At 40.8% G+C, this 17,114-nt stretch overlaps 2 protein-coding genes across 3 annotated transcripts; both read left to right on the forward strand.

Annotated features, from left to right (window-relative positions):
- Positions 1-2,122: 2,122 nt before the first annotated feature.
- Positions 2,123-5,610, forward strand: LOC105895970 (glutamic acid-rich protein-like). Its single transcript, XM_012822683.3, has 4 exons — positions 2,123-2,737; positions 3,334-3,823; positions 4,089-4,236; positions 4,394-5,610. The coding sequence occupies exons 2-4, from the start codon at positions 3,714-3,716 to the stop codon at positions 5,180-5,182; spliced, it is 1,047 nt and encodes a 348-aa protein (XP_012678137.2). The 5' UTR covers positions 2,123-2,737; positions 3,334-3,713; the 3' UTR covers positions 5,183-5,610.
- A 1,698-nt stretch (positions 5,611-7,308) lies between these two features.
- On the forward strand, positions 7,309-15,543 carry LOC105895864 (protein phosphatase 1 regulatory subunit 12B-like). Of its 2 annotated transcripts, none has more exons than XM_031568235.2 (7): positions 7,309-7,586; positions 11,754-11,770; positions 12,096-12,213; positions 13,016-13,120; positions 13,426-13,479; positions 13,745-13,795; positions 14,749-15,543. In XM_031568235.2, the coding sequence occupies exons 1-7, from the start codon at positions 7,494-7,496 to the stop codon at positions 14,833-14,835; spliced, it is 525 nt and encodes a 174-aa protein (XP_031424095.1). In that variant the 5' UTR covers positions 7,309-7,493; the 3' UTR covers positions 14,836-15,543. The 2 variants fall into 2 exon arrangements, with proteins under 2 accessions (XP_031424095.1, XP_031424096.1); XM_031568236.2 differs by lacking the exon at positions 7,309-7,586 and adding an exon at positions 9,769-9,984.
- Positions 15,544-17,114: the final 1,571 nt, after the last annotated feature.

Here is a 17,114-nt window from a genome sequence, read left to right on the forward strand (position 1 = left end):
AGGCTAAACCTGTGTTATTGCGTCATAGTTGGGAGTGAAAAACAAGTCATCTGTGGATGTTACTCAAAAGAATAAGTTTAATATAATTTAAGACTTCCATGTCTGCCTGTTAATCCTACACACTTGGCAAACCATCTTCAGGTTTCAGAACTGAAGACAAATTAGTTGTAGCCTAATAATGATTTCATGCACCAACAAAATCAGTAGAATGGAGGATTTAATTATTAATAATTATATTTAGAATTTTACATTAAAATTAGTGCTGTCAAACGATTAAAATATTTAATCGCGATTAATCGCATTTATGTCATAGTTAACTCAAAATTAATCGCGATTAATTCGCAAATTTGTATCTATTCTAAATGTCCCTTCGTTTTATCATTTTTTTCCATCATTTTATTTTTATTTTAATGCCCTTATCAACATGGAAAAGTGGATTGGCTTGCTTTATGCCAAATGTTATATTTTATTGAAAAACCAACATTGCAAACAGGGCGGTACAAAATAAAATTATAAAGTGCACATCTCAGGTAAACATAGGACTGCCTATAGTGCAGTTAAACCATGGCTTAATATTTTCTTTTTTTTCAAGTTTGCTGGGACATAGCAGTCAGGCCTCTTATTTCAGAAAACAATGAACCGTAACAGTTAGGTTACCAATAAAAGGTAAGCCTAGCCTACTACTTCTTTGCTTTCAGCCAGCTGCCTGTTGACATTTTCAGACAACAGTGAAGCTCGCTTCTTTTGCACAACACAACTTTTTAAAAGTAAACTTTCCATTCAGAAGCTTTTTATCATCCATTTCGCCGTATCGCGCTGCTCACCATTCACGCAAACCGTAACGTTAGCCTACTACACAGTTTGCGAGGCCAAAAGAACGTTAATCTAAAAAAAAAAAAAAAAAAATCGCGTTAATCTCGCGATAAAAAATTAACGGCGTTAAAATGGGTTTGCGTTAACGCCGTTAATAACGCGTTAAACTGACAGCACTAATTAAAATATTTTAAAATACAATGGTTAGTTTACACGGAGCAAATTGAAATTTTCTGGGATCCCATATTTTGTTATTTGATTTAGACATTCTGCTAAGGTTTAATGGCTGGCACACATCCTGAACTTGTGTGGTGTGCATAGTTGTATTCCTGTCGTATTTCCTTGGCTATAGGTCGACTTCAGGTTCATTATTCTGCTTCATAACTAGATGTAGATGTGTCTGATATTCTGCTTAAACAACGTAGGCCATGTGTGGATTTCACAAAATGCTGTTTAACGTTAACGCAAGATGGGAATCGACAGATCGCCTCAAATCTTCGCAAATTATCCATCTGTTAGATTAAGATAGTGTACAATCTAAAATTAAAATTAAATGTCAAACTAGCGTGGTTTGAGCGGAATATAAGAGCAACGCAAATTACATCATGGGTAGGTAATGCAACTAGTTTGATCATTTCCTATTATCTCATTAATTAATGTCTATGTGTATTTTAATATTGTAGAATGCAAATTAATTCCCTATTAAGTTAATAACTTTAAGACTGTTCCATTCATATTAATTAATTTGTACTAATACTCCCTTCCTAGAGGTAGCCTAACACCACCATTCCCATAGCCTATTTTGATACTGATACACAGGAGACTGCATTTACAGAAAGGTTTTCTTGCAGAGCAGAGGGTTATCAGTATAGATCAGATTGTATGTATAGTTCTTGACATATGATATCAGCCATAGGCCTTTAAACGTCTATGAAATTGTTAAAATACTTTAAAGTAAGAAATTTGTGTGCTTTTTCTATTCAAATGTATGCCTGTGTATGTAACAAATAGAACCCGTGGACCCATGTCAGCCTTGAAACCACAGATTTATATAGTCCAGTGTAGCGTTGTACTAGGTAAATGTGTTGTTTTGCCATTTTGTGATTTGTTTGCTGATAGCAGTCAGTGCAACGATAATTTATACCCAGCAGATGGAGGTGGTGTGACATGTAAAATGTATTTGTATTTTCACACAATTTAAAAGATGATGACGAGGCTACCTTCAAAATTCAAAGTTTGTTCCTTTACGCTTTTCTGACTGAACATGAAACATGATGCATTTGGACATTTCTCGTTTTATTTGGTACTCATCACTCACACACACTCATACAACCTGTGCATTTTAAGTAATAGTCCACTTGCGCAGGAAATAAATGCCACGCATGAAGATCACTGTCGTCTTATTCAAATGTGCACCAGCAACATCAAATAACAGTTATTCAAATACGTTCGTACAGGCCCTAACTATACAACGTGCTCCCACACACACACACCCACGAGCCACGCCTCCTGAAACGCTGGGCTACCGGTGATTGTTGAAAACCAATGAAGGACCAGGACCTCACAAAAGGCTAATAACTAGACAGGACTGTCCGAACATTACACACTACACCAACTACATACTATACTGTAACGAGGAGTGTTCCCTGCCGGACAACACCATGGGTAAGCGCAAGGTCAAAAACAACGTCAAACAGGAGGATCAAGTTGCCTCTTGTGCTGGATCCACCGGTGGTCAAAAGTAAACCGCGCAACCATTATGTTCTTCTGTGCTTTTTGTTATTCGTGGTCGTCGTTGGGGGTCCACTTCTCAGTTGGCTCTGTTATCAGCAGCAACAATCCATTGACGATTTGCAGAAACCGTTACGTCTTGCAGAGGAAGTTTGTTAAGTTCCAACAACATGATGGGGCAGGGAACACACAAGTAAGTCTATTTTACAGTCTATTCTCTGCGATTATTTACAGGGTACAGAAATCCAAATATGTCCCATGACATCTTTTTTTTTTTTTGAGTAGGCTACTGAGTTATTTTGTAATGTAGTATTCTGTAATGTGTATTCTTTGTGAAATTCTGTAAAATGTGTGAGACTATCTGGTTGCTATGTTACCATTTAATATAGTATTGGTGGGCCATGCCTTGTATTTCTTGTGGTTGACTACACGTGTGATGAGTAGAATGGTGTGGGGTTTCTTGCTCATTAATAGTGGTCTTGTCCTAGGGATCCTCTTACTGCTTAGCTACTCATCACATTGGAAGGACCTGAAATGTCACTCCAATGGGAATGTACAATGTGCTTGTATATTTCAAGCAATCAGTACTACCACACATTTTATGAGGTGCCCCTCATGTTATACATAAAATCCGGTTGAGGATTGGCACTTACTTGCGATTCTTCCCTATATGACCATGGCCTGCCATGGTGTTTAAAGAAAGATTTTTGTGATAGTGTAAGCCATTTTCTCAGGATTCTTTATTTAACTTTTGAAAAGCAACTTTTAAGCTATGTCATCCTCTTGCAGTTGGATGGCATTAGTCATGTGGAAGAGAGGCTGCTGGCTCTGGAGCAGGCACAGCCCGAGGCCCAGAAGCAGGCAGAGATGGCCCTGACAGCTACCGAGCCAACTGGACGATTCGGACCTCCGTTGCTCAGGTGCTGGCCCTGCATACTGAGATGACTACAGAGCTGAACAAGATTGCAGACCTGCAGCAGATGGAGTGTCAGTGGCTGCACTGAGTGCACTTTCTCACGGACCAAAGCAAGGAGCTGGAGGCGGTGAAGCAGAGCATCAGTGACATTCTGAGCTCCAACTCCCAGCTTGCCCTCAGCATCTCCAGCATCTCCAGCAGTATCACCAGTGCGGCATCCCAACTCGACCAGCATGGCGTTTCTGTAGACGACATGAGTATGCAGCTACAGGGGCAGGCCGATGACATCCATAGCCTAAAAGAAATTCTCTCTAGTCAGCAGGCGTCTCTCGAGTCCAACGGTCAGGAGGTGCTGGAACTAAAGTATGTAGAGAACAAAAGCACAAAACAGCAAATGAACTGGACTTGGGAGAACCTCTTTCATTTAACACACTAGCTACAACACAGACACTAACAACATCTTCATTGGCACATGCTGATTTCTTTTGAAGCCTGGCATCATGATGATGGATTGGTATCTAAGAAGAATGCATTATCACAAAACCTGTATTTAACTTTTTGGCCTAAACGTGATGATTCTAGAAATCTTGCAGCTGTTGACCTTGTACCCCTTACCCCTGTGCACCAGGAGCCTGTTGGTGATGGAGCGGATGAAGAGGAAGAAATCCCTGAATAAGCAACTAAGAACCGTACAGCAGAGCATATCAGAGCAACTCAGCCCTGCCCACAGCCTCCATGCTGACCTGGAGACCCCATTGCTTGCTGTGCATAGCCAGGTGATGAAGGACCCACACACATACACAGTTTTTGTAGATGCAAATTAAATTCACCATGAGTAGTTTTATTAATTTATTATTACAGTTTACATGTTGTATATTGTACTGTTTTGTGTGTTAAATGTAATTGCTAAATTGGCTATGTTCTGCTTTACAGGAACCCGAGGAGCTACCTAGTGAGCAGGTAGACCAAGAAGCTGCAGAAGAAACACCTAATGAAATAGCCGAGGAAGCCTATGAAGAGGAGATGGCAGTAGTAGAAACTGAATCCATGGAGGAGGCAGCTGAAGCTGATGAGGAAGCAATAGATGAAGCTTCTGATGAAACACTGGAGGCAGAAGAAGCAATTGACATTGTAGAGGAAACAACCAGAGAAGAGCCAGAAGATGTTTCTGAGGAACCACTGGAGGAAGAGCAAAAAGAATCAGCTGATATTGTGGAGGAACCCACAGAAAATCAGATGGAAGAAACAGTAGATGAAGTGACAGAAGAAGATATTGCAGAAGAACAAGCCGACGACGAAGAATTTGCTGAGGAAGTAACAGAAGAATTAGCGGAAGAGGAGGCAGATGAAGACAAATCAGAAGAAGAAGAAATAGAAGAAGAAGAAGAAGAAGAAAAAGGAGAAGAAGAAGAAGAGGATGAAACTACAGAAGAACTGGCAGAAGGGACAGAACGTTCTTTAGATGATAACTCTGTGGACGACACTACAGAGGAACCATCAGAACTTGATGAAGAATCTACTGAGGACAATTTTGAGGAGGACTCTGTTGATGAGCAGGCTGATGCTGAGGAGGAATTAGTTGAAGATGATTTTGAAGAGGAACTTAAATATGAGCCATCAGAAAATGTAGAAGAATTTGGAGAAGATGTCATGGAGGAAACCACAGAGGAGGCACGAGAAGATGCGGAATATGATGAAGATGATTTTGCAGAGTTTGAATAGTTTACAAAATAAGGCGCTTTTTCAAAAGAGCAAGATAATGAAACATTAAAACAAACATGGCTGAATCAGTCATTTCTTTTGATACATGCTAATCATAATTTGTTTAGAAATTATGTCAGGCAAACAAATAAACAATATTTTTACGTTTGTTTTCAAGAGAAACTCTTTTTCTTAGTCAAGATAATGGCCCTGCCTTAATTGTCATGTTTGTTTGGGTGAGTGTTACCCTGAGATGAGATTTTTTTTAAATGAGAGTTTTGCCTCAAAGAACATAAAAAATAATATAATGCACAAAACAACCTATTTATATGAGTAAAACTGTAATCACTGGAAATGTCGGCAGAAAAAGCCTAAATTATCATAACTGTAATGATTTTATCTTTAATCTCCCTGAGGTTCGAAAATAAAGCTAATTTGTATGTTTTGTACCATTTGTTTGGTGGTCATTCGAATGTTGTGGCCTATATTGCCCATATCACAGCCCTCTTGCTACCCTCCCCCACTCCCTGTTACTAATACTGTCTCCACGTTGCTATTTCTGGCGGCAGCTCTGAATACTGCTGTGTGGCAGCCAATCTTACCTCATTCAGGCCTGTAAGAGATGTATATATAGTTTGCGTTTTGTTTCCACAACAACTGTTGTAACTGCAGTTACTTTCTCCTATTTGGGCAAACTCCGCAAGCCACATCTCGTGCCAAATAGGCACGGGCAGCGAGGGAGCAACCGCTGTGAGAGCTTCCTCTCTTCATGCGTCCCCCGTACCCCACGTGCAGTTGTCCCTTCTGAGTGAAACTCAAGCCCGTCTTCCCTAGGGTTATTTGTGGCCGCACTGTTCGTCTCCGTCTGCTGCCAGACACAGCTGTTCACATGTCACTGCCATATGACCCGCACAGTCCATTCAGTGGAAAGATTAGTGTCTAGATAGAAATGAAGAGCCACCAGTGGAAATGTCTCCTAGATTATGAATTGTTGCCGTTGATCAGTAATCCTCAAATTCTTCTTCGTGTACAAACAGACACTTCAAGCTTCCTATTCAACTGGCCAGAGAATAGCTTTTCCTATTTGAAAAGGGTAGATTGTGTAAAATTTGTCTTTCTTTCGCTTCCATTTGTTCCATGGCAAAGAAACACTATGCTGTGCTACAGCGTGACACTATTAATCAAACAGCTGCTAGCTCATTGCATGACCTTTTGAGAAGACATTTCCCTAATGAAGTCTGAGGTTGTACAGTTCCTGGAAGCCCCGTACACTGTGTTAAATGACTGGTGTTTATAGTACACACACTGCTACCACTCTGCCTCTCCAGAGGAGGGCAGCACTGTCACAGATACCGTTTACTGTGTGGGCCTAAAGTGAAAAGATTGTTCACAAAATGGTTGTGGTCATGTCTCAAGAGAGCGAAGTCATTTGCTATATTTTAGTAAACCCTCTTCACCAGATATGTTCACATCAGGTAGACCCTGGTAGTAAGTAACAGGTCAACCTGTCACATTCATCAAGCTATAGACCAATCTGCATCGTAATGTGTATGAAAAGAGGCTTTGTAATCACTCAGAGGATAGACTGAACAACCATAAATAAACAGTGAGGTCATCCAGTGACTGAGAATACCCTGCTACCCTTCACTATGTGCCCTAGGGTTCAATACAGAATGTATTCTCATGGATTGTCTTTTATGGGGTAGAGCACCTTGCCTTCAATCGAATAGACTATCTACATCTGACTGTCTTAGGGGGTCACAGGGAACGAGTTCAGATAAATGAAAGTGAAAATCACGCAAGAACATCTAGTGCAACAGAGTAGTTTCATAACCACTGTCCTGCTTCATTGTGCGGAGAGAGAGAGAGTAAGTGGTGAGCGCTGGCCAGGAGGATGTTTTATGTAATCCTGTGTGGATGAGAGTGAGTGAGTGGGAGGAAGTATGTGTGTGTGTAACTTAGTGACTGAGAGGGGGAGGGAGGGGGGGTGGGTGGTTGTATGGTCGTACAGCAAAGAGGGGGAGAGGGAGAGGGGGAGGACAGACACTGAGAAGGGGAAGGAGGACGAGAAAAGGGGGCAGGAAGATATGAGGCTGAAAGGTGGGAAACAGGGCAGGGCTTTCGGATGGAAGAACCAGTAGTCCCCTCAGGAGCCAAGCAGCAGGACCTCCGGCTCATCTCCACTCCTGGCTCCTGTTGCTGCTGCTGCAGCGCCGTCTCTGTGCTGTACTCGGGACATCGCCACCGACTCACCGCCTGCTGGCTGATCTCCCACCAAACGATTCCTGGACCATGCTAGAGACACACGCCTCCCTTGCCTGACCCCGTAGCCATGTCAACTCTGTCGTCCAGCAGCAGGGACCCGACCCGCGCACGGAGGACCCCCTCCGACCTGCCTGCCCCCCTAAGCAGCAGAACAAGCAGGGTAAGAGAGATGTTTTTACAATTCAACCTCAAAGACTATGTAGGCATAGCGCTGATGTCAGTTTTCTGGGCAATACGTTTATGCATGCATCCCATCGAAGACATGGCGGAGTGTATTTATTTATACATTCAAAGCAAGTCAGCTTAATGCCGATCTAAGATTTTATTCATAGGTTCATTCATAGGCCTTAGTAAAGCACAATCTTCACAACTACAATGGAAGTTTTTAAAATGAATGACAAATAGTAGTCACAATAAGACTTTTTGACTGTCTGCAACTTCTGCTAACATTAAGATGTGTGTCAAAGCTCATACTACAAACAACAGCATCAAAATATGAATCAATATAGTTTCTCCTACTAAAATATTCAGGTTCTGCAACATATCTGTCATGTGATCTGTCATCAAAATGACTGGGAAAAGTTATTTTTGATCATGAGATCATGAGATGACTTTTCAAAGTTTCTTATTTTGCATACAGTGAATCCCCTCAAGGGATGTAGATATGACAGTGATCAAACTTAATCTTGCGGAATTGAAAAAGACAATGGCTTGATCATTTAAGTTTGAGTGTGACCTGACATTTATCAGTCTAGTCTGTTGTCTGTTGTATCAGTCTGTATCAATCTAATTACAGCGTGAATAATATTTCCCCTTTTTCAACCACAATATCAAACCCTCTCTCTCTGTCCGTCTCTCGCTATCTGTGTGTGTGTGTCAAAGTGAGCTGAGAGATAAGAGAGGACGGGAAATGAACGACAAGATTAAAACAATTGATAAGACACAACTACATTGTATTTTACTGGAACAAGAGGAAGCATTCCTTCAGGGCAAATGTTCAAAACAGAATTTAACAGCAGCTCAGATCACCCAAAAAAATCATCAGGCTTTGCTTTTAGAATCTCAACAGACACACAAGCCTCTCCTCAAAGTAGTTCAAAACAAAAACAAACACACTTCCCCTGACCAAATCAAAAAAACAACTCAAACTAGTCTCCAAAACACACTTACATACATTTATGCTGATACTGTGTGCCTGCAAAGAGATGTTCCCACTGTTTATGTAAGCTGCGACAGGGGAACAGGAGACTGTGAGGAGAAGACGAGCAGGCCAGGAGAAGCTGCATGGGAACGCTGTCCGAGTGTTTACAGTGCTGTATTCCTGCCCCGCTCCACTGGGACACACTCACATTTTCCACTGGGAAGCGCTAGCCAGGCCGGCACGACAGCCCTGAACACATCCCATATGCTGCTGCTCGGAGGGGACAGAGGTTTGACAGAGAACCGAGGCTGAAGCTGGCCAAACTCAAAGAGAGCCCGAAAGCACAGATTTATTCAACAGGGAGGGAAACCACAAGAGTGGTATTGTTGGGCAAACTTGCTTACACAGTTAACGAAAATTACAGGAGGCTTAGTGTTAAGGCTGTCAACATGATGATGGGTTGGCATCCAGTGAACTTCACACTCAGAAGGGAATTTTTGTTACCGTTTGTGTGTGTGTGTGTGTGTGTGTGTGTGTGTGTGTGTGTTCACTGCACATACACGTATCTTTTTCCAGCCAAAGATAAGCTGTTATTCACTCCCTGGGGATGTGTGCCAAGCCATATGACTGCCATACTTGGTTGTGGAGAGCCTAATTAGAAAATCGGGTCTGCTGGCCTCAGTCCAGAAAGAAAAGCCAGCAGGTGGTCTTGCATAAAAATAATCTGCTCTCCATTTTCCATCTTTTTAACTGTCATTGTATCTCTTCCCCCTAACATTACTACTGCCAGTACCAGATGCTCTAATGAGGCTTAGAGCACACAGGTCCTGTGCAAACCCATGACCTACAACCGGCACATGGATCCTGCAATATCTGTGAAGGTTTTCTTCTTCCCTCCACCGAGTTGAGTCTCCCCTACCACCACCAATTTTTCCTGCATCTTTGAGATCCACACGCTCCAGGCATGACGAGGGGCCAGTGTCAACTACATCTCTGTCACGAAGGACCCGCTCCACTGTTCAGTCCCAATATCTGAGGACAACCGGAGAGCCAGACCCTTGCTGTTAAAAAAAAGAATTCGCAGTTTTATTGTTCATGTCATGACCTCACACTTCAATTTTCTTCTCATGGACAAAGCATTCTTCCAGACTGGCTAAGGGTTGTTCAGAGGGCATTTTCTTTTTTTCTCTTTCTCTTCCCTTAACCCGCTTGACGACTACAGAAACTGGACAAGCTTAAGCAATTATTGTGCTCGAATAGTTTCACCTGTCTGTTTCCTAAGTGGCCGTGGGACTTCAGCTGTTTACTGATTGTCTTATTAATCAGCCCTCATGAGATAGCGCTTGATGTCCTAGCATGGATATTTCTTCACTCTCTAATTCAGCTCTTTGCAGTGCAACAAACAGCATTCATGACAGTAAGATTCCTTTTGTAATGTAATGTCTTACATTAAGTATTTTTTGTACGGCTAAAACATTATAACAATCAATACAATGGAAAATAACTGATACAAATCTACCTAGCTAGGCATAAGGTTATTGAGAAATTTAGTAAATATAAATAACTACTGCATGAAGTAGCAAGCAAGCTTAATCCAAATGACATATGAAAACTTGAAATTATACAGAGAAGAATTACTAAATAGAGCGACATGACTTGTGTCAAAGACACCTGAGTTTCCAACCCTGATCAATAACACCTGGCTCTAGTATTCAGATGTGCATTCCACTCCCCCCCCCCCCCCCCCCCCCCCCACATGATTAGTTAAGTCAGGTGGGTCAAATTAGGGCTGCAGCTGATTTTGAACAGGGCTAGCCACCTTGAGTGTCTTGCCCCCCTCTGTGTATGGATGAATGGAACTGAACCAGAGCAGAAAAGTGTGGATTTGGGATTCACCCTGTCTGCCACGGTTAATATCAGTTCTGGGCAGTATCTGTGGAGAGAGCATAACACTCACAAGACGTTTTTAATAGTTTCAATACCAGCGTGTACAAATATAGTACAATATGTTATCTGTTTATCAAGCCATGACCTCACAGTCCTTTTTAAACGTTCTTACGGTACAACATTGCGTGGATGCACATCTGGCTAAAACTTCACCTTAAATAGGTGCTGAATGTTCTGTAGTTTAAGTAATACTGTAACAATATGAGTTGGTTCATTGTAAGGGAAACTTCTTTCCCTCTCTTAAGCCCTTTTGCTTTCCTCCTTTATAGTCTATGAAGCAGAGCCCTGTAAACACCTCTAATCTGAGCAGGCAACAGCGCTCTGACCATCCGCCAGCTCTAGAAGTTGTTACCTTTTTTGGATGTGTTTGGTTATTTCCTGCGGCTCAAATGCTTACACAGAGAAAGAGAGAGAGAGGGAGAAATGTGAGGAGGGGCTAAAAAGACATGAGGTATGAAACAGTTAGTGAGACTGTGTCTGTGAAGCTAAGTGACAGAGAGAATGAAATAGAAAGAGGCTGTTGCTTCCTGATACAGACTATTGCAGTTGACAAGCAAAGCCAGGTTGCATCCCCACATAGAGTCGACTCCTCACGATACAAGCCTCCAGGAATGATGCACACAGCAGTGTTACTACAGGATGTTAAGCCATGCGGCTCAGATCATGCACACAAGGGACTTCACTAAGTACCTACTAAATTGAAATCTAATGGATGGTGAGGGACTTACAGGTCCAGCAGGTAGCATTGTTGTAACACATTCAATGTTGTGATGCATTCAATGTTGTGACAATTATTTTTAAATGGTGGGATTGAATGGGAGAGGAGAAAATATACACACAGAAATGTCTCAAACAGTCTGATGTTGCCTTGTCTTTTACTTGACTGGTAGGGTTCTGGTAGGGCCAGAACTTTAGTTTATTCTCATATAACAATCTTCTAACTGTCAAGTCTTACCAGAGACACTGTGTAAGTACTCACTAATGCTTAAGTCAATATCCACTGAAGCCAAGTGCCCATGCAATCAACAGTATACTAGGAAAACATCAAAGGGAAATGCTTTGCCATTATAAACTCATCACTTATGTCACCACTAAATCCAGCCAGTCAATTATAAAGCTCCACCATTCTTGGCTAATTTCTATTGTTCACTATTATTAGGCATGGCATAGACTAGAGTGTATAAACTTCTATTGAACATTGACTGCTTATTAATCATGTGTAAATTACTTTCTTTCCAGCATGAAAGAGAATCAAAGTAAGTTCAGTTTGATTCTACTTTACCTGCAACAAGTTAAATATTCCTGTTGTATTCCTGATGTATTATTCCTAAAATGCAAATTCCTTGTACGTCGCTTTGGACAAAAGCGTCTGCTAAATGACTAAATGTAAATGTAAGTAATCTGACAAGTTAGAGAGATCCCTTATTTGATGAGTTTAAACAGGCATCATAGCTTGCACTGCATTAAAATGATGAACACTCACCAATGAAACAGTGCAGTTCCAATGATTGCAGATAGAGGTTTGCAACATGAATCTCATGACCACAAGACACATAAGAGGGCATTTGGGTTGTGCAACAGGTTAGACTCTTCAGCCAGTGGAGCCGGACGGGCCACTCCTCTCTCTTCTCGAAGGGACAACACCGCAAGGGGAGCGGGCCAGGCTGCGGATGACACCAACCCTAAGGACTACAAGAAGGTATAGTACTGCAAAAGGCAAACTGTACCACCGAACCATCCGCTAATCTGCATTTAGCCATGCTGACTGTTCCCCTGGAGAAAACGATTGTCATCTGGCTTCATAAATTCAGGATAATGGGACATTGCTTTGGAAACCTGGGACCTTTCCCAGTGACTCACCCCTTGATTTTCCATAGTTAATGCTTTATGGTTTCTGTTTTGTTGAATACATGGAAGGAATCAGAATTCATACAGTACGACTGTCGGCACCCCTTGGCACTTTGCTTCCCTCCACTCCTCTCTCACTTCAACTGTCTGGTCTTTGCTTTTCATTTTAAAGACTGCCAACAGGCTAGTGGTGGCAAACTCAGCGAAACTCAGTGAAGGCTGGAAGGATAAAAGAAATTACATTAAACATTGTCATACATTTTTTTTGCAGTCAAAATACATGGCAATACACTTCAAGTTCAACCTGATAACTGACCTGAATTTAAACCTCACAACCAGTCTTCAAACTGGCCACAACTAATGAGTCTGAATTTTTACCAGGAATTTTGGTCAACATCATCAATTCCATTTATATCCACATGAAGTAAAAACCGGTCCTCAACCAACGCACCTCAGTTCTGTAGAGTGTAGACTACACTACACTAGACAAAGGAGCTTTGATGTCTGCTCCAGATGATCTCAATCTGCTGTCGTCTCCTCGAGCTTTTGTTCAACCATCATCTCCAGTTGCAAATGTCTTTTACTATTCGTATAAAATCCACAATAAAACAGGCTGCTGTCTATCGCCATTTGAAACACTTGGTTCTTTGCAGATGTACGAGCAGGCTTTACAGACCAATGAGAAACTGAAGACCAGGTTGGAGGACAGCAGAAAAGAGCTGGCAAGGATCCAGGCCCGACTGGAGAGGGCCACACAGGTAACCCCCCCCCCCCCCCGAAATATCAGTGGCTATTTTAAGCATCTCTGATGTAAGCAATGCACATATTTTATATACGTATAATCTAATTATGTTAAGACATGTTTTCCATAATGAATTGGGGACACATCAATTTCTTTAACTGAGTTTGACTGAATCGTGTATATACAATAGATTGAATTCACAGACATGGTGAATTCTGGCTGCACAATCACAACTGAGCTTGACTGTTCTCTCCCTTGTACGTCGCTTTGGACAAAAGCGTCTGCTAAATGACTAAATGTAAATGTGATATTGTTTTTCAGAAACAGGGTAAAATATCTGAGTCCAAGTCCAATGTGATGGAGACGCAGAAAAGGGTATCTATTTTCTCTATAGATCTTAACTCCTTGGACTATGACCATCCATGTTCACCGGTGACTCACCCCCTCATCCATTATATACACTTAAGTCCTATGCACCATCAACTTACCTCCCTCCACTGGTCTGACCTCCCCATCACCCTCGATTCATCATATCCCCCTCACTTCACATAACTAGACCTGAGCATGCATGCTGTATACCCGATAATTATCTTCAGTTATGTGCTGAAGATAATTGATACTGATCCATCCATCTCTTTAGGAGAAGCACGTTCTGGAGAAAAAGATATCAGAGATGGAGGATGAGCTGAAGGTATGATTCCTGTTATGTTACAGTTCAAAGCACAGTTCTCACAGTAGTTGATCATGACACTCGTGTTTCCCAAGCATTATCAGAGCTCATTGTCTACCACAGGGCAGCCAAGTATAGTGATTCAATCATTTGAAGGGTTGCATGCATCATTGCATCATAAGGTAAACACAGTGCAGTGTGTGGGATTTTCAAATGTTGGAATCAGCAGGAAGATGAATGAAAGGAAATGTATATACTCTGACTTCCCCAAACATATCTGAAAATTGGCTTTTATCAAGCATAAGGACAGTTTGGCATTTTTGTCAGCTAAGTTAATGTCAGTAATATTTTGTGAAAAGTGTGCGTACCTTGCTAGAATGGGTAAAGCTTCATCTGTATGTTTAATTAGGGAAGAGGATTGACTGAGAGTGTGGTAGACAATGACACTTGCACTGTTTCACAGCAAATCCTGGTGTCGATGCAGTGAATGTCCTAAGGGCACACACTTCTATCTCCACTCTACTCCATTCGTGACATGAAGTACCAGAATCCGAAAGCACAAAGGCACAACTGTCTGTCTATCTGAGAAGAAAAAAAACAGACTACTCCATTGCGAAGAGTGAGACACAAAAAAAAGCTCAGTGGACAATGCTAGCAGACAAAGGCCTAAACAGCAGACACTGCAGAGCATTGAATAAGACTACTTATGCTAGTGTAGCTGCAGTTGTAAATCTATTATACCGTAGGCCTACAGCAGACAGGTTGTTTCAGAGATTCCAGCGAGTGCATTGCACTAAAAGTGACCAAACATCTTCAAGCAAACAGAACTGAATATAGCTTTAGGTATAATCATTGTCCCAGTCATATTTCTGTTCCCTCTTCCAAGATGCACTTCTGCTCTCTGGGCCTGTTCTCTTCCTTAAAAATGCTGTTCTCCTGTTCACGTGACCTTAGCAATGCTCCTCTCTCTGCAGGTGAAGACTGAGCTGAAGAGTGAGAACCAGCGGCTCAAGGACGAGAACGGCGCCCTGATCCGCGTTATTAGCAAGTTATCCAAATAAAAACAAAGGAAACTAAACTATGAAACCTTGAGACTCAAACCAGTTCTCTTGTGACTGCCTGAGGAGTTCCTACTGTCTAAATAACTTATATATGAATAGACTTATACATATATATATATATATATATATATATATATATATATATATATAAAATTATGAATAGAACACACGCACACATACAAAAACCACTGTCTACACTTTGTGGTTTCAACTTCAGACCTGTCTTAAACAAGTGTAATGTCTGTGGGGTCATGGTTGTCTGACTCTACTGCCATCTACTGTTGAAATATTAGTGTTGCTTCACAGTGTTTAGAATGTAATCAGCAGTATTAGCATATGACTTTGCTTCAAATTATGGACAGTTGCTGTACTCAAATTAATTTTAGCTATACACCTGCGTTAACTTGGAGTAATGGGATTGTGTCTACACTGGTAGTCTGATTTGAGACACTGTTTTAACAGACACGTCATGTATGTCTGGTAGAATACAATGGCCATCGTTTGCTGTACTGTATTGCGTTCTTAGTCATACTCACTTTTATTTGAAGATTTTTATTTAAGAGTTACTGAAGATTTGCATGTGTTGTCTCAATGCTGATTCTGAACACATTCCCACTGGTTTGAGCTATGCTGTCTTAATATGAAATGACTTTGTTTTTGTTTCTGTTAATCAGAGAAATCGTATTTATTACACAAATGAAATACTCATTTTATTGTACGCCTCATTCATTGCACAGTTTACATACTGAAATTACCATGATTACGATTACATTTGCATACATGTGTATACACATAAACATATTGCATATGAGCACTAAATGAAACCAAGATCATATCTTTGACTAAATCTGTGTTGTGTTTGTTGCCTTATGCTGACAGTCAATCTACAATGATGATAATGATTAGAGTAATGCTGAGCACCTGTAATGTTAAAATGCATGTCTTCACTGGATTTAAAGCAGGATACACCGAAAGGGTAAAACCCAACCAGCCATTGTACTAGACTGGAATATTTAAGTGTCACCTTGTGGTTATTAGTGGAACTAACTAAACAACAATGTTGGCTGTGTTCTGACTGTACTAAGATTATTATGAAGTGTAGATTCACAATGTTTCCACTGTGACAACTAAGATATGTGGTGAGGTGAAATATTCATAGGTACAAAATGGCCCAGAAGGCATGGTCCATGAATGTACCTGTAAAATGTTAAGATATTAATTTGAGCCATACTTTCATAATGATATTTTTTAAATAGTTTGGTTGTCTACGTCCAGTATTTGGGGAGGATTGCAAATATCTTTGGTTAAAGATAGAATGAATTTGATGGAAATAATGTCACTGAATGCATCATTCGAAAGACTTTATCTATTGGGTAAAAGAGGGGTAAAAAAAAAACATGTTTTTCATGGTATTTTAAATCTCTTACATTACAAGGTTAGGTGGGTATCAAAACATGCTTCCAGGCAACAATATTATGTCTACAGTTTCACTGGTTCAGTGAACTTCTCTTTTTTATAAACAAGTGGTGAGCCAGTGCCACTCTCACAAAGTTTAGTTATTGTTATTGTTAATGTTAATTTTCCGCTAATATTTCTGGGACTGACAATCTAAGCATAAATACATTTATGTAAGGTTAATACATAGTCAATAGAAATAAAGATAGCTGCTATACAGATATTATAGTAGGTTAGGCTATTTACCAGTAGCCTTGACCACCAAGCACTTTAACCCTAAATCATTTGTGGTGGTCACAATGTAGCCTATCCCATCTCACACCTGTTGGAAAAGTCCTTTCAATTCTACCTTCCCTAAAACCAGTTCCTGATTATATTAGATCAGATCTAGGCTACTTAGGTTAGATTAGATTCAATATATATTTTTTCTTTACTGGGTGTGCAGAGGACAAATTAATGCAGATGAGCTTCCCTGTTCAAAAAACATTTATTCTCTTTGTAGAGGTCTTGAGGGTGTTTATAATTTACGTCAGTATTTTGGTCAACACGATTACCAGTTCATCACTGGTTGGCTACGTTAGGTGTGTTTATTGTAAATGCTTGAGGTCATTAAATATTTTGGAAATCTCAGTTTTATTACTGAAGGAAGCCGCCAGGAAGTCTACCAACGCCATTACGCGTAATCAATGAATCCACTATCACTAACAAGTTACGCCAAAGCATATTCTTGACTCCACCTAGTTACGCAAAAATCGCCTCCTCCCCATCACAACTGGCCGTTTTTATTTCGGTAGTATTGACTGGTGTTGATTTTCTTTTTGCTA

Source organism: Clupea harengus, chromosome 5, assembly GCF_900700415.2.
Source record: "Clupea harengus chromosome 5, Ch_v2.0.2, whole genome shotgun sequence".
Classification (NCBI taxonomy): Eukaryota; Metazoa; Chordata; class Actinopteri; order Clupeiformes; family Clupeidae; genus Clupea; species Clupea harengus.